This window comes from Phyllobates terribilis, unplaced genomic scaffold (assembly GCF_046119375.1).
Source record: "Phyllobates terribilis strain yellow unplaced genomic scaffold, ASM4611937v1 Scaffold_5__5_contigs__length_657084704, whole genome shotgun sequence".
Taxonomy (NCBI): domain Eukaryota; kingdom Metazoa; phylum Chordata; class Amphibia; order Anura; family Dendrobatidae; genus Phyllobates; species Phyllobates terribilis.
Window position 1 is genome coordinate 151679949 of NW_027362765.1, and position 24359 is coordinate 151704307.

At 46.0% G+C, this 24359-nt stretch overlaps 1 protein-coding gene across 2 annotated transcripts in view; it reads right to left on the reverse strand.

Moving 5' to 3' along the window:
* Nucleotides 1-463: 463 nt before the first annotated feature.
* Nucleotides 464-24359, reverse strand: part of CCDC43 (coiled-coil domain containing 43) — a 41074-nt gene continuing 17178 nt past the window's right edge. For both annotated transcript variants that reach the window (XM_073683214.1, XM_073683215.1), the window contains exons 3-5: nucleotides 23732-23867; nucleotides 6320-6378; nucleotides 464-998 (exon numbers count right to left, since the gene is read on the reverse strand). In XM_073683214.1, the coding sequence (XP_073539315.1) occupies nucleotides 811-998; nucleotides 6320-6378; nucleotides 23732-23867 (383 nt within the window). In that variant the 3' untranslated portion in view covers nucleotides 464-810. The remainder of the gene's footprint in view (nucleotides 999-6319; nucleotides 6379-23731; nucleotides 23868-24359) is intronic.

Genomic DNA, 24359 nt, shown 5'->3' on the forward strand with positions numbered 1-24359 from the left:
GGTGGACAGACCTGGGTATGGCAGCCAACAAACATTGGATATCAAAGTGCTTAAAGGGGCTTTCCACTGAACAGTATCTCATATGTTGCCCATCATGTAAAATAACAAAAGCAGATAGTACTCGCCCTCACCGAGTCTAGCGCCAGCTCTCTGCCGCTGCGCTGACCTCAAGTGTTTTGGCTGCAGCAGTGATATTAAATTGACAGGTCGCATCACCACTGCAGCTAATCATTGAGCTCAGCACTATTAGGAAATGAAAGCTGTGCTTGCAAAGTTTTCTTATTAGACAGTTTTCAAAACTCTCATCTATAATGTGCTTATCCATTATTAGCTAAAATGCTGTGGCAAAGTGATTGCAAGTAGTTAACAAAACAACTATTAAAAGCTTGACAGACAATGTGTTCTCGCAGACAAATCGACATATGTTATATGGATGTTACACAGAACACATCAATGGCATATCTTTACCAATGTCAGCTTGCCGGGCAGTATTTATTGTATTTCATTTACAAATGTATAAATATATATTCAGTGCAAAGGAGACGACCCCACCATTAAACATGTCTGTGAGTCAGAAGCGATAGTGTTCATGCACCACAGTCATGGTAGGAAGGAGAATAGCAGTTCCATATCATCACTGTTCTGTTGTTACTTTGCTTCTATGCGACTCTGCTATATTGGTCGCACCCATTATTCTCAAAGTTAGAAACACCATGAAGATCTTGGATACGTTCAATGGAAGAATCTTGCGTCATAGATGATCCATATAGTTTATGCACTCAGCCCGTGGAAAAGTCTGTAACACGTGAATTATCGCTTGCGCTCTCCCTTTTGTGTGCGCTTCTTCTCCTTTTCTTTTCGATCCTGTTTGGCTTGTTTGTCTTTGTCCCGTTGTTGCTTGTCTTGCTCTTTCTTCTTTTGAGATGCCTCCCGCAACGCATCTCGTTCATGTTTCCTGGCATTCACAAGGTCTTCCAGATTGGTGTTCTTGAAAAGAGCTAAACTGCAGTTAAAGAATCTCAATGATCATATTTAAACATAACTAGAGTTTTTCCACAGATTTCTCATAAAAAAAAAGGTCTAATCACCAGCAGCAAAACCTTCTCTTTGGGAATATCACTTTAACCCCTTCAGGACCGAGCCTATTTTGACCCTAAAGACCTTGGCATTTTTGTCAATTCTGACCAGTGTCCCTTTACGAAGTAAAAACTCTGGAACACTTCAACGGATCCTAGCGATTCTGAGATTGTTTTTTCGTGACATATTGGGCTTCATGTTAGTATTAAATTTAGGTTGATAATATTTGCGTTTATTTGTGAAAAAATCAAAAATATGGGAAAAATTTTGAAAATTTTGCAATTTTCAAATTTTGAATTTTTATTCTGCTAAACTAGAGAGTGATGTGACACAAAATAGTTAATAAATAACATTTCCCACATGTCTACTTTACATCAGCACAATTTTGGGAAAAAAAAAAAATTTTGGTAGGAAGTTAGAAGGGTTCAAAGTTCATCAGCAAATTTTCTTTTTTCCAGCAAAATTTGCAAAGCCATTTTTTTTTAGTGACCACATCACATTTGAAGTCCCTTTGAGGGGTGTACATGACAGAAAACACCCAAAAGTGACACCATTCCAAAAACTGCACCCCTCAAGCTACTCAAAACTACATTCAAGAAGATTATTAACCCTTCAGGTGCATCACAGGAACTAAAGCCACATGGAAGAAAAAAATGAACATTTTTATTTTTCTAACAAAAATTTTCTTTTAGCCTAAATTTTTTAATTTTCACATGGGTAACAGGATAAAATGCATCCTAAAATTTGTTGGTCAATTTCTCCTGAGTACACTGATACCTCATATGTGGTCATAAACCACTGTTTGGGCACACGGCAGGGCTCAGAAGGGAAGGAGCGCCATTTTACTTTTTGAATGGAAAATTAGCTCCAAAAGTCAAATTGCGCTCCTTCTCTTCTGAGCCCTGCCATGCGCCCAAACAGTGGTTTATGACCACATATGAGGTATCAGTGTACTCCGGAGAAATTGACCAACACATTTTAGGATGCATTTTATCCTGTTACCCATGTGAAAATTAAAAAATTTAGGCTAAAAGAAAATTTTTGTGAAAAAAAAAGTACTTTTTTGTTTTCACAGATCATTTTGTGAAGCACCTGGGGGTTCCAAGTGCTCACTATGCATCTAGATAGGTGCCTTGGGGGGGTCTAGTTTCCAAAATGGGGTCACTTGTGGGGGAGCTCCACTTTTTAGGCACATTAGGGGCTCTCCAAACGCAACATGGTGTCCGCTAACAATTTGAGCCGATTTTCCATTCAATTTGTTTGCGGACACCATGTCCCGTTTGGAGAGCCGCTGTGTGCCCAAACATTGGAGCTCACCTACAAGTGACCCCATTTTGGAAACTATACCCCCCAAGGCACCTATCTAGATGCATAGTGAGCACTTGGAACCCCCAGATCCTTCACAAATTAATCAGTAAAAATCAAAAAAGTGTTTTTTTTTTTCCACTTTTTCATTTTTATGAATCAATTTGTGAAGCACCTGGGGGTTCCAAGTGCTCACTATGCATCTAGATAGGTGCCTTGGGGGGGTCTAGTTTCCAAAATGGGGTCACTTGTGGGGGAGCTCCAATGTTTGGGCACACAGCGGCTCTCCAAAAGCAACATGGTGTCCGCTAACAAATTGTCGACTCAAATTGTTAGAAGACACCATGTTGCGTTTGGAGAGCCGCTGTGTGCCCAAACATTGGAGCTCCCCCACAAGTGACCCCATTTTGGAAACTAGACCCCCCAAGGCACTTACCTAGATGCATAGTGAGCACTTGAAACCCCCAGGTCCTTCACAAATTAATCCGTAAAAATAAAAAAGTGTTTTTTTTCCACTTTTTCATTTTTATGAATCAATTTGTGAAGCACCTGGGGGTTCCAAGTGCTCACTATGCATCTAGATAGGTGCCTTGGGGGGTCTAGTTTCCAAAATGGGGTCACTTGTTGGTGAGCTCCAATGTTTGGGCACACAGGGACTCTCCAAACGCAAAGGGTTCCAATTTGTTAGCGGATACCATTGTGTAGTGCATGTCAGGTTGGTGTGCGGTGTGGTATATTGTAGTGCATACACCACACACACACAATCTCATACACTACAACACACACACACCAACCTGACATAGCCTCCTCAGCTGAGTACGCCCTAGACTGGGATGAGCGGGACGGGCGGGACATTTTGTGTGCTTTGTGCGTCTGTAAAAAAAAAAAAAAAAAAAAAATCTAAACTTTATTATAGTGTGAGTGTACGTGTGTGTGCTTGGTGTAACCTTCTGCAGTCACGTGTGGGGGCGGTCAGGCGTAGGGGGCGGTCAGGCGTAGGGGGCGGTCAGGCGTAGGAGGGAGCTGAGGAGATGGAGGAACCAGAAGCAGCAGCAAGGGGGGTGATCACTGGGGCAGGAGCCGGCAGCAGCAAGGGGGGGTAGGAGGCCGGCAGCATCGGGGGGTGATTACTGGGGCAGAAAGGGGAGCAGGAGCTGGCAGGAGCAGGGGGCTGATTACTGGGTTTTCGGGGGGGGGGGGGTGAACACTGGGGGAGGGGGTGATTATTGGGAGGTGGGGGGTGATATCACTGGGACTGGGGGATGGTGGGTTTGATCACAGGAGCAGGGCATTTACACTGAGCCTGCTGCTGCTGTGATCACAGTCCACCGGCTGTCAGAAGGAGAGCAGCAGCCGGTGGATGAAGACGTGGGAGAGGGAGCGGAGGTCGGGGTGCAGGTATGAAAGTGGAGGGGGGGGTGGAGAGGGGGGCGGGGGGAGTGGCGGCAATACTTACCGCTGATCAGCGGTGGCGGCGGCAGACGCGATCCACAGGGTCCACAGCAGGGGGTCCGCAGCAGGGGGTCCACAGCAGACGATCTAGGGTTGGGAAGGTGCTGGGAGGTTTCAGCCATCCCTCCATATCTGATTGGGGCTAGTATCCATGTGACGCTAGCCCCCCAATCAGATCTGGGGGGAGGGGGGGAACAGAGGTGACACTCCCCCCAGCCAATGGCTGATGCTGTAAGCATCAGGCAATGCCCAGATTTAAATATTACACCAATTTTCATTGGTGAAATATTTAATTCATACCGATTGGCAGTTTCACTAAAAGTGAAAATGAAACAGCCAATCGGAGGGGTCCCAGGCACGGGGGGGGTTAATCCACCCCCCGGGGGGTCGACTTCAGGATGTCCAGTTGCAGTAGCAACTGTGACACCTGAGCGACCCCGCTCGCAGGCGCTGCAGGGGCTCTTTCCCTCCATGTCACAGACGCTGTGACATGGGTCGGGAACGAACTGTTTTCCATGTCACAAACGGTGTGACACGGGTCGGGAAGGGGTTAAAGAGGACCTTTCACCAATGTCTGTCATATACAAACTGTACAATCCTGCGCATAGTAGTAACAATGTATATAAAAACTTTATTTTCTCCACTCTGCTGTGCACTGAAATTACTGGTATCAAATGTTTCATCATTTAACTGGAAATTTTAGCTCTGTGGTCATTTACTTTCATTCCACTATGATCTATACCAACGTAGTCAAGGGAGACCTTTTTTTTTTTTTTTTCCTTCACGTGACCACTAGTGTTGAGCAAACATACTCAAATAAGGTGTTATCCGAGCACGCCCGAGTCCCATCAGAGTATTTTCAGTGTGCTCGTCAAATAGGTTTGCTTCGCCACGGCTCTTAGACACATGCAGGGATTGCTTGTCTGCTAGACAACGACAACACATGCAGGGATTGCTTGTCTGCTAGACAACGGCAACACTTGTAGGGATTGCTTGTCTGCTAGACAACGGCAACACATGCAGGGATTGCTTATCTGCTAGACAACCGCAACACGTGCAGGGATTGCTTGTCCCATAGGCAATCCCTCCTGTGTTGCGGCTGTCTAACAGCCGCGAGACATCCAGCCGCGGCCATGTGAACATATTTGACAAGCACGCTGAAGATACTCTGTTAGGACTCGAGCGTGCTCGAATAAAACCTTATCCGAGCACGTTCATGCATCATTAGTGACCACGCCTCACTCCCACACTTCCTGTTAGTAAAGTGACGGGTGCTGAAGCGGACATCAGCATCTGAGCAGGGAGCGTTGTGGGAGCAGCTGGAGACAAAGGGTAATTATAACTGTTAGGGAGAGAGGCGTTGTTAGCGTGATCAATGGGCATTTCATTCAGGTCAGAACTGTGCGTGTCTACTTCTTCCTGCCTATGGACAGCATAATAGTGGAATGAAAGTAAATACTCTGAGCTGAAGGAAATAAAATACCAGTTGAACAATAAAACATTTGGCACCAATAATTACACAATGCCCTGTATCTCCACAATTGCTTGAAGAAGAAAAAAAAAAAGTGTTTATCTACAATCCTGCTACTATGAGTAAAAATGTACAGTTTGAGGCAAAAATCCTCATTAAAGGGAATCTGTCACCCCCTGGGAGATTTGAGACCTCTACTACGGGCATACTGGGTATAGAAAAGTAAATCTATACATACCTGTATGGCCCATAGTAGAGATCTGCGTGCAATGAAATGGGAGTTTTATAAAATCTGTTCTCACATGCTTGGCATCCGTGGGATGCCAAGAAATCCCCACCTATCTGCTTATTTAGCATGTTCACCCCACCCCCCCTCCCTTGCACTTCACAGGGCCCTATGATGTGCACTGGTGTTATGCATTTCCAATGTGACGCTCACATCAGGAGCGCTTTGTTTCCTCCCTGCCCGTTTGTCTTTGCACTGTTCCGCAGTGTTCTGGTATGCAGGCTTCCCAGCGCACCAGAACACTGGCAGGAATCCGGGGCCTCCAAAAAGAAAAGAAGACACCCATCTGTAGACAGGAAGTTTTGTCTAGAAGACACCTTATACCAGCTGTCTCTGCAAAAAGACTCAGCACTCAGCCTGCCCGAAGCAGGAAGAAATCCTTTCTTACTACTTTTTAATCCACTCCTGAAATCTGATTCCATCCTATAGTCTTCTTACTTAAAAAGGTTGTCCAGTAATTTTAAAAATATGCCAATGTGTTTTAATGATAAATAGAAGCTTCATTGTAATTACCTCCTGGTGCTGTTTCTGCCTGTGAGCGGCGCTATCGGTGGCCGCTCACAGGCAGCACGTGACCCCTCCCCCCAATATTTTAAAGGTGAAGGTTATAGAACAGTAGGAAGCACACAACTCTCTCCTCTGCTACCAAGGAATGACCATAGGACACACTTCTTCAGTTCTTGTAAGATTATCACAGTAACTACAATTTCTTTATAAAATCAGGATACATCTTTCGTTGCTCTGGGCAGCAGCAGCAGCACTAGCAGCATCCTCATCTTCATCTGCAGTATCAATAGTTAAGGAAAATACTGATACAAATACATACATAAGAATTAAAACTAGAAAAGAATACAATTAGAAATGAGCAAATCAATTTTCAGGACCCCGGTCAAGCTGCTGGAGTATTTACAGTTTGTGCAATCTGCAGAAAATAATCTGTTTGAATGTGAAAGGGGTCAAAAACGGTAATTAATTAGACCTACCGGTAACTGTATTTCTAAGAGTCCATCTTGACAGCACCATGAATGTCGTCCTTATCCTTTCAGGAACAGAAAACACTGAGAGGTTAAAAAAGCCCCTACCACCTCTACCCCTCAGTGTCTTTTCAAAGTACCACACCAGGATGGATGCAACGATATTTTATTAAATCTCCTCATACAAATGTTTAATTCACATCCGTCTAGAAACTTTCAAGGGAGGGAAACTGTGTATTTCCAGGAGTCCATCCTGACAGCAATTACCGGTAGGTCTAATTACAGTTTTCCAGGACATCCCTCCTGACAGCACCATGGAGAATAACGGAGTATGGCCTTAGGGCGGGACCACGGCAGGCATGGAGAACCTTCCTACCGAAAGCAGTCTGTTGCCCCGACAACACATCTAGCTTATAGTGTCTGGAGAACGTGCTCAGGTTGGACCACGTTCCGGCCCTGCATATCTGATCCACCAAAGAGCCCCCCCTCCCAGATTGCGCACGAAGTGGAGACCGCTCTAGTTAAATGGCCTTTTAACGCCTCTGGAGGGGGTTCCCTTCTGCTGCACAGGCTAGATCTATCGTGGATCTTATCAACCTTGCAATTGTTGCCTTAGTCGCTTTCTTCCGTGTATTTCTACCCCCATCCTGAATAAACAAATTGGGGTCCTGTCTCCAATCCCGGGTAGCCTCTAAATAATAAAGGACTGTCTGACATCCAGATAGTGGAAAAACTGCTCTGAGATGATGACAAAACAAGGGCAAGACATTCTCCTGATTTATATTTGCAGTAGACACTACTTTGGGCAGAAAAGCTAAATCAAATCTAAAGACTATTCGGTCCTCATAAATCTGTAGATATGTGTCTATCATGGATAAAGCTTGCAACTCTCCAATTCTCTTAGCAGAGGTGATTGCCATCAAGAAAGCCGTTTTAAATGAAAGTCTGCTGATGTTCACCTCACTGACTGGTTCATAGGAATGTTTACATAAGGCGTTAAGTACTAAATTCAGATGCCATGGCGGTACCGATTTCTTTACCCAGGGTTTTAGTCTCCTACCTACCTACTACCGGGTGCTCCCCACTATCGGCACCACAGGCTGACAAGAGGTGGATACCGCGTTAGGACACCGGTATCTAAGAGCATTTTGACACGTACTTTATGGTAGGTTTTTACCTTTCACTTTTCTGGGGCTGTCTATAACACCATGGATACTTACCTGGAATCACCTTATCTTGCAGAATTACTTCTCTTTTGTGAGACACTGAGTCCCACACCTATTCCTCTCAACACGCAGCCATACAGGTATGCTCCTCCCTCTCCTACATCTCTATCTCTTTTTGTCCATCCTTCTTTTGCTACGAAAAATATCACTATGGGAGCTTACTATAGCTTTGTTACTTTGACCTCTGTGGATCAAGCTCATGTTTATTTTATGTACTTCAATTTTACAAACATATTTTTGCTGTATCAAAGTTTGCATGACTAATGTATTTTTCATATTTTTATTTTTTTCTTTTGGTTCTATCATTGTTGAGTGTACTGATGAAGGTCTATATGACCGAAACGTTGCTGTTTAAACACTCTTAATTTACTGGCTAATTAAATTTTTGAAAATTTACCTTGAGTGCCGAGTTTTGCTTCATATATCCTGTCTTTTATTGATCTCTGTTTTCTCTACTGGAAGAAATTAAGCCCTTAGATGGGAGTTTAAGAGAACGCCCCAAAAAAATCCTACTGGTTCCTGCCACTAGGTCTGATTTTTTCCAATTTACTAGCCAACCTAATTTTTGGAACGTAGAGATTGACGTCTCTATATGCTCTAGGAGTTCCCCTCATGACTCCATCTTGAATCTTTTGTATTTTACACAACGATTTAGTGGCTTTAAAGTTTAATATCGTACCGCACTCTCCTGAGGGTTTTTTGATGGAAAAAAGACTCTAGTAGTGGCCCCAAATTTTCCCCCTGTGGGGATTGGAACTATTGCTCCTATTTTTAATAGATCCAGAATGTCTGACCATATGGGAGAGAAAATGGCTGAGCACTGTGAATCTGTTAGAACAAACCTTTCGGGTGGAAACTGGTTGAATTCTATCCTGTACCCGGAAGATATAGTTTTTAGGATCCACTGCCACCAGCCCCTTATGTTTTACCTTAGACGCCCTCCCACGCGTGTGGTGTCATGGTCTTCCCGAACCTGACCCAGAGGAAATAGAACAGAGCTTGTTTTTAGTCTAATTATGCCCGGACCACGTCTTCAACCAAATAGCATTCGAGAGCCCACTATTTCTGGCGTCAAATCTGACAGATTTAAGCAGACGCGTCCGCCATGAAACCTGTCGCTAACTTGAGTTAAGAGAGGGATCTTAAAATTGTTTCCCTAGCAGTCTTATCTCTCAAGTGTTCCTCCAGATCATTGACCCACAGGTGCATGGATCTGGCTACCGAGGTTGAAGCTATATTAGTTATTATGGATGCTGAGATCTCCCAGGTTCAGAAGGCCGTCCGCCTTCCTATCCATGGGTTCCTTTAGGCTTGAAGAATCTTCAAATGGAATTGAAGTCTTCTTGGCTACTTTAGCCACCGGGATATCACTTTTTGGAATTTCCTCCCAGAGTTTAATGTCCTTTGGTTCAAACAGCAGACGGAGCTTAAAGTCACAATCTATCACCAGTAGTGTTGAGCGAGTATGTTCTGTTAACCCTTTCGCCGAGTATGCTCAGGCAAGCACCGAGTAGTTACAGCTGCTCGGTGTTATGTTTAAATCACTCCAGCGTGCATGATTTGCGACTGTTTGACAGCTTTAATACATGTGAGGAATGCAAAAGAAACAAACAGTCGCAAATCATGCACACGGGAGTGATTTAAACAACACCGAGCAGCTGTAACTACTCGGTGCTCGCCCGAGCATACTCGGCGAAAGGGTTAACAGAACATACTCGCTCAACACTAATCAGTCTTTTTTCCCCATCCTCCCATTCCTCAAGGATCATGGCACAGATGTGGTTATTTACTGGAAAGACTAAGCCTCTGAGATTTTTGGCCCCTGAACATTTCATTCTAGATAGAATGAGATTTCTGAGTCTCTTCCACTTGAATGGCATTCCTGACCGCTCTCAGGAGCTCATCTGTTTTCTCTGGTGAGAAGAGGTATTTCTTTCCCTCTTCTGGAGGATCTGAGGCTCTCTCTTCTCCTTCTTCCTCATCTGATCTGAAGGACTGAAGTTCTTCTTCTGAACTCTATTCTATCTACCACCTTGGCATTTTTGCACGAGACTCAGTTTGAGATGTATGCGGTGTGGTATAGCGACAAGCTCAGCTGTATGTGGAGGTAAAACACGGGATACTGTCTCTTTAAATTTTCAGGTTAGTTTATTTAGCAGTCATCAACTACCCTGGAGTCCATAAAGAAAACACAGCCCATTTGTCTAAAGAGACAAATCAAAATACAAAACTTGCAGCACAGTCCGTATCTCAGCCAAGGTCTGGCCACTCAGAATTAGCCACACACAGGTTCAGCACACCCCGTGCTAACTCCTTCCTGGAGCAAAACTTCCCCAGGTACTGAACAACACCTGAGTGTCAGGGCTGACTATTTAAAGCCCAGACACTACCCTGATTGCAGGGATGGTGGACAATGTCCCTCCCTGCACTTTCATTGTCCACTGGAAATACCCCAAACTCATCATGTGCACCATGGGCTGCTCTGATGGGACATCTGGTTTGCTAGATTCCTCCATCATAGCCAGTTTACGGCTAGCAGGGCTTCAGACAGTGATAACATTTTATATACTACCTTGTCTGTAGTCTTTACCGACTCCTGCGTTCCAATGTGAAACGCATGCTGACGGTGCCTTTAACCAGGAGCGCACGCTTAGATGACGTCAGCGTAAGTGCTCCCTTGCACATGGTCCGCATTTTCAGCTTGCCGGAGACAGGCGGCGGAAACTAGAGCCCCCCACTGGAGGGAAGCGGCTCACAAACCAGGAGCCCCTGAAAGGATAAGAAGGAAGACCTCCATGGTGCTGTCGGGAGGGACATCCTGAAAAAGCTGGTAAATTGCCAGATGCTGACATTATCATTCAAGCTATCCAGTTTATAAAGACAAAATATTTAAAAGGGGTTGTCCACTACTAGGACAATTCCTTTTTTCATCTAAATGTTTGGCCCCGATAAAATAAAAAAAAGCCTATACTCACCTCCCGCGCTGGAACCGTTCCAGTGGTGCTGGTACTCGCGGTCACGGTGCTCCCATGTGGTTGTTGTGACACGTGAGCCAGGTGCCCAATCAGCGCTGGCGTCACTGTCTCCGCCTCCTATCGGATTGAACATGAAGAGGAAGTCCGGGCTGCAGCAGATCTCTGACTTCCTCTTCATGTTCATGTTCATTTCGTATGAAGGCGGGGACAGTGACGCCAGCGCTGATTGGAAGCCAGGCTCACGTGTCACAACACCGTAAGTATGCAGACACCGCTGGAATGGCACCGGCACGGGAGGGGAGTATAGGCTTTTTTTATTTTAAATCGGGTCAAGCGTGGGGAATGGGAAGGAGTTAAGTTGTGGACAACTTCTTTAATACTCATATTAAAGAGGTTGGCAACTTTCTCTTGTTAGTGCAGCTTTCCTCACAAACTGACCAGCTCTTCTGGCTTTCAAAGGGTCGCTTTCTAAGGGGCTAAAATGAAATATGCCAGAAATGGGCCAGAAGTGACCAGAAGGTACAAAGAACTATTTACTACTAGCACTTAGATTCTCCTTCTCATTCTCCCTTACCCTTTCAACATGCTTACATATGCTTTAACTGTTTTTGACCCTCTAATCCTCACTCTCCTTCGCTATCCCCACACCCCAGCACCTTCTAACCAAATCATCATCTCTCCTTCCCTCCTTCCTCCCCACCTAACCTCATCTACAGACCTGCTCCTCAACCTCAGATCAATCCTTCCAAAACATAAAACAAGCCGGTCACTCTCTTTCTCCCACCTGCTGTCCCTCTCTCTGCTTCTCCTCACTGCTGGCGACATATCTCCCAATCCTGGACCCCCACAGCTTGCACCTTCCACCAATTCTCCCACCTGTCGCATCAAACCAACTGCAAAGTACCACAACCTCTCTTGCGCAAAACCTGTCCCCCTGACGCCCACCCCGCTGCTCCCTCTCTCTGGAGCACTGTGGAATGCCCACTCTGTCTGCAACAAGCTCCATTTTGTCCACGACCTCTTTACCTCTCGTCATCTCTCCTTCCTGGGCATCACAGAGACATGGCTAACACCCTCTGACACTGCCTCCCCTGCTGCGCTGTGTTATGGTGGCCTCCACTTCACCCACACTCCTCGCCCTGGAAACAGACATGGTGGAGGAGTGGGTCTTCTCCTCTCTAACAACTGCACCTTTAGCCCTACTCCTTCTCTTCCCTCCCTTATTCTCCCTTCTTTTGAAGTCCACTCCGTCCGCATTTACTTTCCCTCCAACCTCCAAGTGGCTGTCATATACCGACCCCGGGCCAGATCACTGCCTTTATCGACCAATTCTCCACCTGGCTTCTTCACTTTCTCTCGGCTGACATTCCCACAATCATCATGGGCGATTTCAACATCCCCACTGACACTCGCCAGTCAGCAGCATCAAAACTCTTGTCGCTTACTTCATCCTTTGGACTTACTCAGTGGTCCTCCTCAGCCACTCACACAGACGGACACACACTAGACCTCATCTTTACCCGACTCTCCTCCCTATCTAACCTCACAACCTCCCCCCTACCCCTATCTGACCACCACCTACTCACATTCTCATCCCTGTCCCCCATGTCCAGCAACTAACACACCCCCGCAGAAACCTTGCACATCTAGACACTCACACACTCTCGGACTCTGTTCTACCACTGACATCCATATCCTCACTCCATGACACGGACAGCGCCACTGCTTTCTACAATGCCACTCTCGCATCAGCTATTGACTCGGTCGCCCCTCTTACGCATGGCAGAGCGCAAAGAGTCAACAGGCAACCCTGGCACAACAACCTCACTAAACAGCTTCGACAAGCTTCCAGGGTTGCGGAGCGGCGTTGGAAGAAAACACATACTTAAGATGACTTCACTGCATTCAAAAAAGCAACACTCGCATTCAAATCAGCACTCACCTCTGCTAAACAGGCCTACTTCACAACCCTCATATCTTCCCTATCCTACAACCCCAAACAACTATTTAACACTTTCAACTCTCTCCTCCGCCCTCCACTGCCCCTTCCAACCTCCATCATCTCTGCTGAGGAGTTTGCAACACACTTCAAAAACAAGATTGACCAAACACAGCAAGTCTTTACTGTCCGACCACCACAACCCCTCTGTCTTCCACACCACTTCCCCACCCCTATAACCTCCCTTCCCAACATCACGGAAAGAGAACTTACTCGTCTCGTCTCCAAATCACACCTCACCACATGTGCACTCGACCCCATCCCATCCCACCTCCTCCCTAACATCACCCCCACACTCGTCCCATCCCTAACCCATCTCTTCAACCTATCACTATCCTCTGGTACTTTCCCTGCTGCCTTCAAACATGCCACAATCACACCCATCCTCAAAAAGCCATCCCTTGACCCAACCGCCCTGTCCAGCTATCGCCACATATCGCTGCTCCCATTTACCTCCAAACTCCTTGAGCAACACGTTCACGCTCAACTTTCCTCCCACTTTTCATCTAACTCTCTCTTCGACAATCCGGCTTCCGCCCCCACCATTCCACCGAAACTGCCCTTACTAAAATCACCAATGACCTACTTACAGCCAAAGCTAACAGACAACTCTGTACTCCTTCTACTTGACCTATCTTCTGCTTTCGATACAGTTAACCATTGACTCCTACTACAGATCCTCTCTTCCTTTGGCGTCAAAGACCTTGCCCTATCCTGGATCTCCTCATACCTTTCTAACCGCACATTTAGCGTCTCCCACTCCCATGCTACCTCCTCACTCATCCCCCTCTCTGTTGGAGTCCCTCAAGGCTCTGTCCTAGGACCCCTACTCTTCTCAATATATACCCTTGGCCTGGGACAGCTCATAAAATCCTATGGCTTCCAGTACCATCTGTACACTGATGACACCCAGATCTACCTCTCTGGCCCAGACGTCACCTCTCTGCTGTCCAGAATACCAGCATGTCTAGCAGCCATATCCTCCTTCTTCTCCTCCCGCTACCTCAAGCTCAATGTGGACAAAACTGAACTCATTATCTTTCCCCCATCTCGCATATCTTCCCCACCTGATCTATCTATCACAATAAACGACATCACTCTTGACGCTATACCGACAATCCGCTGCCTCGGAGTAACCCTTGACTCTGCCCTGTCCTTCAAATCCCACATCCAAGCTCTCGCCACCTCCTGTCGCCTCCAGCTCAAAAACCTTTCCAGAATCCGTCCTTTCCTCAACCCCAACTATTAAACTGCTTGTGCATGCCCTCATCATGTCCCGCCTCAACTATTGCAACATCCTCCTCTGTGGCCTCCCTGCTAACACTCTCGCACCCCTCCAGTCCATCCTCAACTCTGCTGCACGACTCGTTCATCTCTCGCCTCGCTACTCCTCTGCTAAGCCCCTTTGCAAATCGCTTCACTGGCTCCCAATTGCCCAGCGCATCCAGTTCAAACTACTAACACTGACCTACAAAGCCATCCATAACCTCTCTCCTCCGTACATCTCTGAACTAATCTCCCGATATATTCCCTCACGTAACCTCCGGTCCTCCCACGACCTCCTTCTCTCCTCCACACTTATCCTTTCCTCACGCAATCGCCTCCAAGATTTCTCTTGAATATCCCCCATCCTATGGAATTCTGTGCCTCAACACGTCCGATTATCCACCACATCCGGATCCTTCAGACGGAACCTGAAAACCCATCTCTTCAAGAAAGCTTACAGCCTGCAATGACCCCGCTGCCTCAACAACGCCGAAGCTACTACTACTGCAACCCCCCAACCTACTGTCTCCTCCCTATTCCTGTAGAATGTAAGCCCGCAAGGGCAGGGTCCTCTTCCCTCCGTACCAGTCTATCATTGTTAGTTTGTTTACTGTAGTGATATTCTTATTTGTATGTAACCCCCTTATGTACAGCGCCATGGAATCAATGGCGCTATATAAATTAATAATAATAATAATACCATAGCTACTAATGGAGGAGCATGTGACCAGACTAGTTCATCAGCTTCATCCAATAGAAACACTAAATTACTTACCAGTAATGTGATTTTCCTGAGCCCATGACAGCACCACAACAAGAGAGGGGATCCGCCCTTCCAGGACAGGAAACCTACAGAATAAAAGGGCAGCGCCTCTCCACCACCTCAGTTGTTTACAGAGCATGAGAGGACACTACTTAATAGTTATATATCCCATGATTTTTCCCTCTACACACCGCGTGAATCAAACACCATGAAGGAAATGAAGTGATCATCTTCTACCAGTGATGGGAGGGAATATAAGGGTGCCATAATGGGCTCAGGAAAATCACATTACCAGTAAGTAATTTAGTGTTTTCCTATCACCCATGACCGCACCACAACGAGAGATTTACAGAGAAAAATCTTTAAAGTTAGGGTGTGACCAAAGCCTGTAGAACAGTTATCCTAAAGGAAAGGACAGCTGAAGATCCCAGCCAGATCAAGCCTATAGTGTCTATAGAAAGTGCAAGGTGAAGACTGAATCGCAACCTTACATAATGCTTCCTGGGGACATCCGCTTTCTTATTGTTCTGCCATGGATTCCCTGGATTAGCACAGAAAGTAAGGTGCACAATTTCCTGACTTCTATGGAAATTGGAAACCATCTTCGGAAGATAGGGTAGCTCCGGAACCGGACCATTTCTAGGATCTGTATAAACAAAGGATTAACCGACAAAGCTTGAATGTCACTAACTTACCATGCTGAAGTCAGGGCCACCGGGATAATAGTCTTTAATGTGAAGACCCTAAATCCATGGGTTTAAGTGAAGGCTTGTTAGAGCTGTAAGCACTGGATTCAGATCCCAGGGTGCCATCTTTGGACTGGAAATAGGCCTAGATCCAAAGCTCACTTTCACATTCCTTGCTTATTCAATGCAGGTTGGACACTGTTTCAGTATTCTACGGCTAAAAAGGTCCACTTGCAATTCTCTTCCTCTTTATATGAGGTGCTGTTAAAGACAAAAGATGAGACTTTACCATCTGAACTGATTAGACATAAGTGTCATTAGGGATCTTGGCCAAGTTCCTCCATAATGGTTTAGGTAAGCTAAAGCTACTCTGTTGTATGACAAGACCTTTACATGGTGACCATGTATAGATGAATGGAGCTTTCTTATGTACTGCCTAAAGCTTCTTTAGGTTAGAGGAACCGGATCTTTAGAGGCAGCCCACGGGTGTGTACTTGTGACCATGCTACTACTAGAATGTAGGAGATTAGAGTTATTAACAGTAATATTGCCTTGTTCAGAGTTGTGGCCAGACTGCTTATTAACTTTGACATATAGCAGGACTCCTTATTCTACCTTGGAAGACCACAACTCTTACTCACTGCCCAGTGAGTTCTGCAGCGCTCCATGGATCTGCCCATAATCCCGAAATAGTTGAGGTAAACTATTGCCAATGCCTCTTCCTTCGATATGAGAGTGGTCCTAACTACTATAATTCTCCATAAAGCCTTAAGGCTCATTAACATCTGAATGGAGGGACACAAACTGAAAGCCTAAAACCTCATTTTATGCCAAGAACTATTCTCAGGAAATTTGATGTTTCATGTGAATTGGAACCTGATTGTATACCTCCTTAAACACCTATACTACTATATAGCAATCTGCAACTGCAGATTTAATAGCAGATCTTATAGAGTCCATTTCCAATGATTTAACTCTCAGGAATCTGTATAGCCCCTTTGGGTTGTAGCAAACCCAGGTAAGACTGGGTTAAATAATAGCTTTACAGGTCTTGACTAGGGCACCTGGAGAGCTAAGCACCAGAGCAGGCTAGGCATTCACCTTAGACTGCTGGAAAGCAGAGCAGACGGTACGTGTCTTGGAGCTAATCAGACGCCACCTGAGCCGAGTCTGCAAATATCAGTGGTTGCTCTGGATACATATTGTTTTGTTTGACCAAGCTGGGTTAGCTGAGCTTTATATGAGTAGTCAAAGTCTGTCCTATTTAGGCAACGCTTTGACAAGACCAGAAATATTAATGTTTATGACTTCTGTGCAACCTATAAAAAGCAATAAAACTGCGCTTGATTGGACCAAACCCACAATGGCTGTATGAGCACTACGTGATGCCTCCTACCTTTAAGAGTGAAACCCTATAAGGTTTATTATTAACCTGGGAAACTAAGGAAGCACTCTTATTGTTACCTGTCTACAAAAGGCATTCCACCGAGCCAGCTGAGCACCAGCCAGTAATACTGCCACCCTCTGTCTCAAAATAGAGGCTAGGATATTTTTCCCCCTGAATTCGGTAAGCTTGCCATGCACAGTTTACAGTCGCTGAACTTGGTTTTGTCAGACAAACTTAGTTGTGCAACCAGTACCTTACAAAGAGGGACTACGAGGCACAGGGGCGCTACAAGGCACAGACACCCTATAAAGCACTACAAGGAACAGGGGCACCCTGAAGCACCAATAGACACTATGAGGCCCCATGAGCTACTAACAGGCACTGTGAAAAGCTATGAGGCACTATGTGGTACTAACAGGCGCTATACGACACTATAAATGCGCCATGAGGCGCTATGCTGTGCCGTGCCATGAGGCGCTATCCTGTGCCGTGCCATGAGGCGCTATGCTGTGCCGAGCCATGAGGCGCTATGCTGTGCCGAGCCATGAGGCGCTGTGCTGTGCCATGAGATGCTGTGCTGTGCCATGAGGCGCTATGCTGTGCCGTGCCATGAGGCGCTATGCTGTGCTGTGCCGTGCGGCGCTATGCTGTGCTGTGCCATGAGGCGCTATGCTGTGCTGTGCCGTGCCATGAGGCGCTATGCTGTGCTGTGCCGTGCCATGAGGCGCTTTGCTGTGCCGTGCCGTGCCATGAGGCGCTTTGCTGTGCCGTGCCATGAGGCGCTTTGCTGTGCCGTGCCATGAGGCGCTATCATGTGCTATAAAGCGCTATGCTATGAAGCACTAGGACGAGCTCTTTGTGAAGTGCAAAGAGGCTTTATGAAGCACTGCGCTCAGGTTTTTATTTAAGAGAGTAATCCATCGGAATGAAGGATAAACCTTTCCTTTGGGTGGTAAATCTCAATTGTCAGACTATCCCCACCCGAAGGAGCCAACTGATGAGACGCAGTTAATAATAATAATAGTTTTTATTTTTATAGCGCCAACATATTCCGCAGCACTTTACAAATTTTTGGGGGGACATATACAGACAATACAGAATAAGCATATCTCATATCGAAAGGAGTGAGGGCCCTGCTCGCAAGCTTACAGTCTATGAGGAAATGGGGGAGACACAAAAGGTAAAAAGTACATATATTGTATAATGCAGCCTTGATATACTGAATAGGATAAATAATAATACATGGACTGGTGTCCTGCCAGTATGTGTACCGTCCTGACAGAGGCTATTAAGTGCTTGGTTGGTATGAACCTGAAGTTGAAGAAGATTTTAATATGGGGGAAAGCTGGGACGGACAGAGTATGTTTAGGCGATACGCCAGTCTAAAGAAATGTGTTTTTAGGGTTCGCGTGAAACTGTGGGTATTGGGAATTAATCGAACTGTCCTGGGTAGTGCATTCCAAAGAATTGGCGCAGCACGTGAGAAATCTTGGAGACGGGAGTGGGAAGTTCGGATTATGAAGGATTTTAGTTTTAAGTCATTGGCAGAACGGAGGGCACGTGTAGGGTGGTAGACTGAGACAAGGGAGGAGATGTAGGGGGTGCTGAAGCATGGAGCGCTTTGTGGGTAAGCGTGATAAGTTTAAATTGAACTCTATATTGGATGGGCAACCAATGCAATGACTGGCACAGGGAAGAGGCATCAGTGTAGCGGTTGGTGAGGAATATGATCCTGGCTGCTGCGTTAAGGACGGATTGAAGAGGGGAGAGTTTAGTAAGAGGGAGACCGATTAGTAGAGCGTTGCAATAGTCAAGACGAGAATGAATAAGAGCTACAGTAAGAGTTTTTGCTGAGTCAAAGGTGAGAAAAGTCCTGATTCTTGAGATGTTTTTGAGGTGTAGATGACATGAACGAGCGAGTGATTTGATGTGAGGAGTGAAAGAAAGATCTGAATCAAAAATGACCCCAAGACAGCGGGCTTGTTGCTGGGGAGTAATGGTTGAGCCACAAACGGAAATGGCAATATCGGGCACAGGTAGGTTAGTGGAGGGAGGAAAGACGAGGAGTTCAGTTTTTGACAGATTCAGTTTTAGACAGAGGGAGGACATAATGTTAGACACAGCAGAAAGACAATCACTGGTCTTTTGTAGTAATGCAGGGGTGATGTCCGGAGCAGAGGTGTATAATTGGGTGTCATCAACATAGAGATGGTACTGAAAACCGAATCTACTGATTGTTTGTCCAATAGGAGCAGTGTATAAGGAGAAAAGAAGGGGGCCTAGGACTGATCTTTGAGGAACCCCGACAGTAAGGGGAAGTAGGGAGGAGGAGGAGCCGACGAAAGACACATAGAAGGAGCGGTCAAAGAGGTAGGAGGAGAACCAGGAGAGAGCGGTGTCCTTGAGGCCAATAGTGCGGAGCATAGTGAGGAGGAGCTGGTGATCCACAGTGTCGAATGCTGCAGAGATCCAGGAGAATCAGCAGGGAGTAGTGACCATTAGATTTAGCTGTTAGTAAATCATTAGAGACTTTAGTGAGGGCAGTTTCAGTAGAATGTAAAGAGCGGAAACCAGATTGTAAAGGGTCAAGAAGAGAGTTGTCTGAGAGATAGCGGATGAGACGGGAGTGGACCAGGCGTTCCAGGAGTTTAGAGATAAAGGGAAGATTGGAAACAGGTCTGTAGTTGGCCATACAGTTCTGGTCAAGGGATGGCTTTTTAAGTAATGGTTGTATGCTGGCGTGTTTAAAAGAAGAGGGAAAGATACCAGATGAGAGGGAAAGGTTGAAAATTTTAGTTAGTTGAGTGGTAACAGCTGGAGCAAGGGACTGAAGGAGATGTGAGGGAATAGGGTCACTGGTGCAGGTGGTAGGGCGAGAAGATGCTAGGAGCCTGATCACTTCATCTTCCGTGACTGGTTCGAAGTCAGAAAGTGAGCAAGATACAATGTGGCGGGGGAGAGCATGCATAACATTTGGGGACTGGGAGAAAGTTTCCTGTCAGATATGGTCAATTTTTTCTTTGAAATAATTGGCCAGATCGTCAGCGCTGAGGTCGGTGGTCGGGGCCTGTGTTGTTTGATTGAGGAGAGAATGAAACGTGTCAAAGAGTCTTTTAGGATTATTGGAAAGGGAGATTATGAGGTTGTTAAAGTAGGTTTGTTTGGAGAGGTGAAGGGCAGAGTTATATGTTTTCAGCATAAATTTATAATGGAGGAAATCTTCGGGCAGATTTGATTTTCTCCACAGCCGTTCAGCGCACCTGGAGTACCTCTGGAGAAGACGTGTTTGAGGCGTGTGCCAGGGTTGTCGCCGTCTATGCCGAATTTTTCTTTGTGTAGGAGGTGCGGCTTCATCCAGGGCGCATAGCATTATTTTGTTATAATGCTTCAATTCAGAGTCGGGACATGAGAGGGAGGAGATTGGGGCCAATGATGATTGCAACCTTTTTATAAATTTCTGGGTGTTAATGGCGCGTAAATTTCTATAAGTGTGGACGGTGGGAGTGTCTTGAGTAGAGTCACAGTTCTTGACAGAGAATGAAAGAAGATTATGGTCCGAGAGTGGAAGGGGAGAGTTAGTAAAGTCATGTGCTGAGCAAAGCCGGGAGAAGATCAGGTCCAATGTGTTTCCGTCCTCATGTGTAGGAGAATTAGCAAGCAGTGAAAGGCCGAAGGAGGAGGTTAGTGATAAAAGATGTGTGGCAGATGGGGAAAGAGGATCGCCAATTGGGATGTTAAAATCTCCCAAGATTATCGTGGGGATGTCACAGGATAGAAAATTTGGAAGCCAGGCAGCAAAGTGATCCAGGAATTGACGGGGTGGACCTGGAGGGCGATAGACAACCGCCACTCGCAGGGAGAAGGGCCGGTAGAGTCTGACTGTGTGGGCCTCAAAAGATGGGAAGATAAGGGAAGGTACAGGGGGGATAACCTGAAAAGTACATTTTGTTGAAAGAAGCAGCCCAACACCTCCACCTGATCTGTTGTCAGGTCGCGGGGTATGAGAGAAATGTAGGCCACCATAGGAGAGAGCTGCCGCGGCGGTGGTGTCCGACTGCTGGATCCAGGTTTCAGTGAGAGCCAGAAGGTTGAGGGAATTAGAGAGGAAAAAGTCATGGATGTAAGAGTTTATTACATGCTGAGCGTGCATTCCAAAGGGCACAGTTGAATGAGACAGAAGATATGCAGGGAATATTTATGAGATTAGCAGGGTTTCTGAATGTAACAGGGAAAGAATTAGTGTTATTATTACTGGAGGGTCCTGGGTTGGGAGAAATATCACCTGCAACTAATAGAAGGAAGATACAGAGAGTGAGCAGATGGTTGAGTGGTTTGTGAGAGCGTTTCCTGTGTTGTATGGTGGGAATGAATGGATCTGCGTGGTATAACATTGTGAAGAGAGCATGACAACTGTACATAGGAGAAGGGAGGAGAGAGGGGTTAATATGGATGAAGTGTGCCGAATTTGTGGGAGACCGGTGAATGTGTATGATTGTAGCAGCCAGAATATAAATGGCACAGATACAAATGGTGAATACTGTTTGCCCAAAAGATGACTTGGAAGCAAGTTTGTTTAATTGTCTTGCATGTTTTACCTGTCTCCTGCCCTGTCCAACTGCCATCTTCTAACTGCCAGGGCACTTTGATAAATTATGGCACTTCGATAAAGTATGCATAAATGCTATATGCATAAATGCCCCCGCATAAATGCTACCCCTTGACTATGTCTTAATATATAGGGACATATCTGCTTAGATCTACACAGATTTAACTCTTTAGCAATCACTAGCTTAGCAGACTTTCACAGAGTCCATGTGCCGTCCTATGGATGGAGTAAACAGACTGGAGGACAACAGTAAAAACCTCTGAGTGTTAGTTTAACATTTCCTGAGCAGATTGAGGCTCATTTTTGTGGTAAATTCTGAAGCCCAATCATGAGGCTCTGTGAGGCCCAGACATGTGGCTAACTTTAGCCTAGAGGTCTAAGGTCCAGCTTCCGCCAGAAGCCAAATTTAAAGCACGAGGCCCTTACAGAGCGCACAAACACCCATTTTTGCGTTTTGCGCCAACTTCCTTCAGCCTTTCCTAGTAACCATAACAAGTAAAGGGCCCCATAAACAAGGTAAACATTCACGAAGATCACTCACCACCAGCTGTTCAAATTCGGAGCTTGGACCAAGTCACAGGCCTGTTCCACTCCATCTGGCCGTGCCTGAGCAATACTGGGGTGGCCAACCCCAGTCAGGAGCACCTCTAATAGTGTGCCCATCAAAGCTGGAGCTGCTGACCCCAGGCAGGGGCGCAGTCCACAGCAGCTTCTCCACCAATGCACAGAGGTGAAGCTGCCGACCCCAGGCAGGGGTGCAGTTCCACAGCTGCTCTCACTGACGTGCAGAGCTGGAGCTGCCAACCCCAGGCAGGGGCGCTGCTCAGTCTTATCCAGATCTTCAACAGGTAAGCCTGTCTAAGGTTCTCCCATCAAGGACCCTCTGGTACAAAACAGTAGCCGGAAACATGTTAGAAGACATGGGTCTCCGCTACTTCTTTTTTCACCGGCGTGTGACTTAGGGCGCGATTTCCTGGATAGCGTCCTGCGCAACCAGGATGCGTGGCTGCCAGGCCACCATAAGGTAATGGTGCGGCTGCTGCTCGCGCCCGTCCGGCGGAACAGGCCCCCTTGGACCCACCATGGGGCCTTCAGGTCCCTGGCGCCTGCCGCAGCAGAGACTGTGCACTGTTGGAAACCGACCGGCCCAGGTCTTTGAATAATCTTCTCTTCTTTCTTCTGCCGCAGTTTTAACAAGGTTCCCCCTCAAGGACAGGAAACCAACTGAGGTGGTGAAGAGGCGCCGCCCTTTTATTCTGTAGGTTTCCTGTCCTGGAAGGGTGGATCTTCTCTCTTGCTGCGGAGCTGTCATGGGTGACAGGAAAAAGTAGCTTTCCCATGTGAGGCATTTTACAATTGGAGGAGGCAGATGGACAGGTCTGGTCACATGCTCATCTACCAGCAGTCATTGTATAAGCAGAGGTGCTGGAATGTTTGTGAGGAAAGCTGCAACAACAAGAGAAAGTGGCCGACCTCTAATATCCAAAGCACCTGATAACATATGCTGCTTAACTAATATTTGCTTTAAAAATTCATACAATAAGGCTTTCCTAATACTGACATAAGTTAACCAGATACATGAATGTCCAGCAGTGAGGACCCCCTGTAATCACTAGAATAACAAGCTCCTGGTCCATGTGTTTACCAATGCCTCATGCACACGTCAGTGTCTAAACGAATATGAAAAAAAAAACATGGTACTGGTGTCATCCATGTGTACATTTTTACCATCAAAGCTTCTTCTATCCCTTTGCAATGTTAAATGTGTGTGTTTTTCACTGACCCATAGACTTGTATTGCCCCTTGTTGTGTGTGCTGCCCGAAAAAAAATGAATACATCTCCATGCATTTTGTACGGACATGTGAACAGCAGCATACATTATAATGGGTACGTGTTCTATCCATGAAGGAAAAAAAAAAAAACAGCTGTGCAACACAGACATGTGAATGAGGCCTAAAGCAGTGGTTGCATTTGAGCAGTGTCTACCAAAAATTTTCCATATGCCCAGTAGAACCATAGCAAAAACTTTGATGCAAGTCATCATCACTCTCTATACACTTTTGTGAGAACATGTACAGCAAAAACTGCCCAGTATGAATCTATCCTGAGGGGAGTTTCAGATTTCTAAAAATGAGGTCCCATGGGCATACAACCACAATCTCACAATCCTTCCCCAGTATTGCTCACATGTGCAGTCCCCATAGTGATGACATGGCACCTGACCGAGCCAGCCAGTCATTTGTGCGGTAAAGGATATGCTTCATCATCTGTAACATTGGCATACTGTGCCAGGAGAGCAGCCTTTCTCCGTTGCTCTACTTCCGACACCTCCTTGGGCTTTACCACGATTTGTGCCTGTTTTTCTATCATGCTAGTGAGAGCTTCCACTTCATCTAAACCGTGAGACAAGACAAACTATAAGACGCAAAGCATAAAATGTATTTTGTTAAACAATTAGAGAAAATCCAGAATGTACTTATAACTCCAGGTGCCTCAGCAACTAGTCTGTCGACGCACGTTACACCACTAAATTCAGCAGGCGTTGCATCCTGGCCCTGTATCACTAGGAGACCCACAGGCAGTGAGGCAAAGGGGCCAATTTACTAAGCGGCTCGTAGAGAAATGGCAGTGGTGTGATAAATTACGGTGTTCAATGACATGTGGGTAGGGCTTTCTAAAGGAAGCGGATTTACTGAGTTACATGTGCGAGAAGTGCTTAATTTAAATTAACATTTTTTTTTACATGCCTTACACCACATGTATTACTTGTTTTATACACACCTAACTTGACAAGGGGACATAGGCTATCAAAATGGGTAAAAGGGTGTGGCCTAAACCGTGATACACAATTTGTTATACCCAAGATCAAAGTATGCCAATCAATA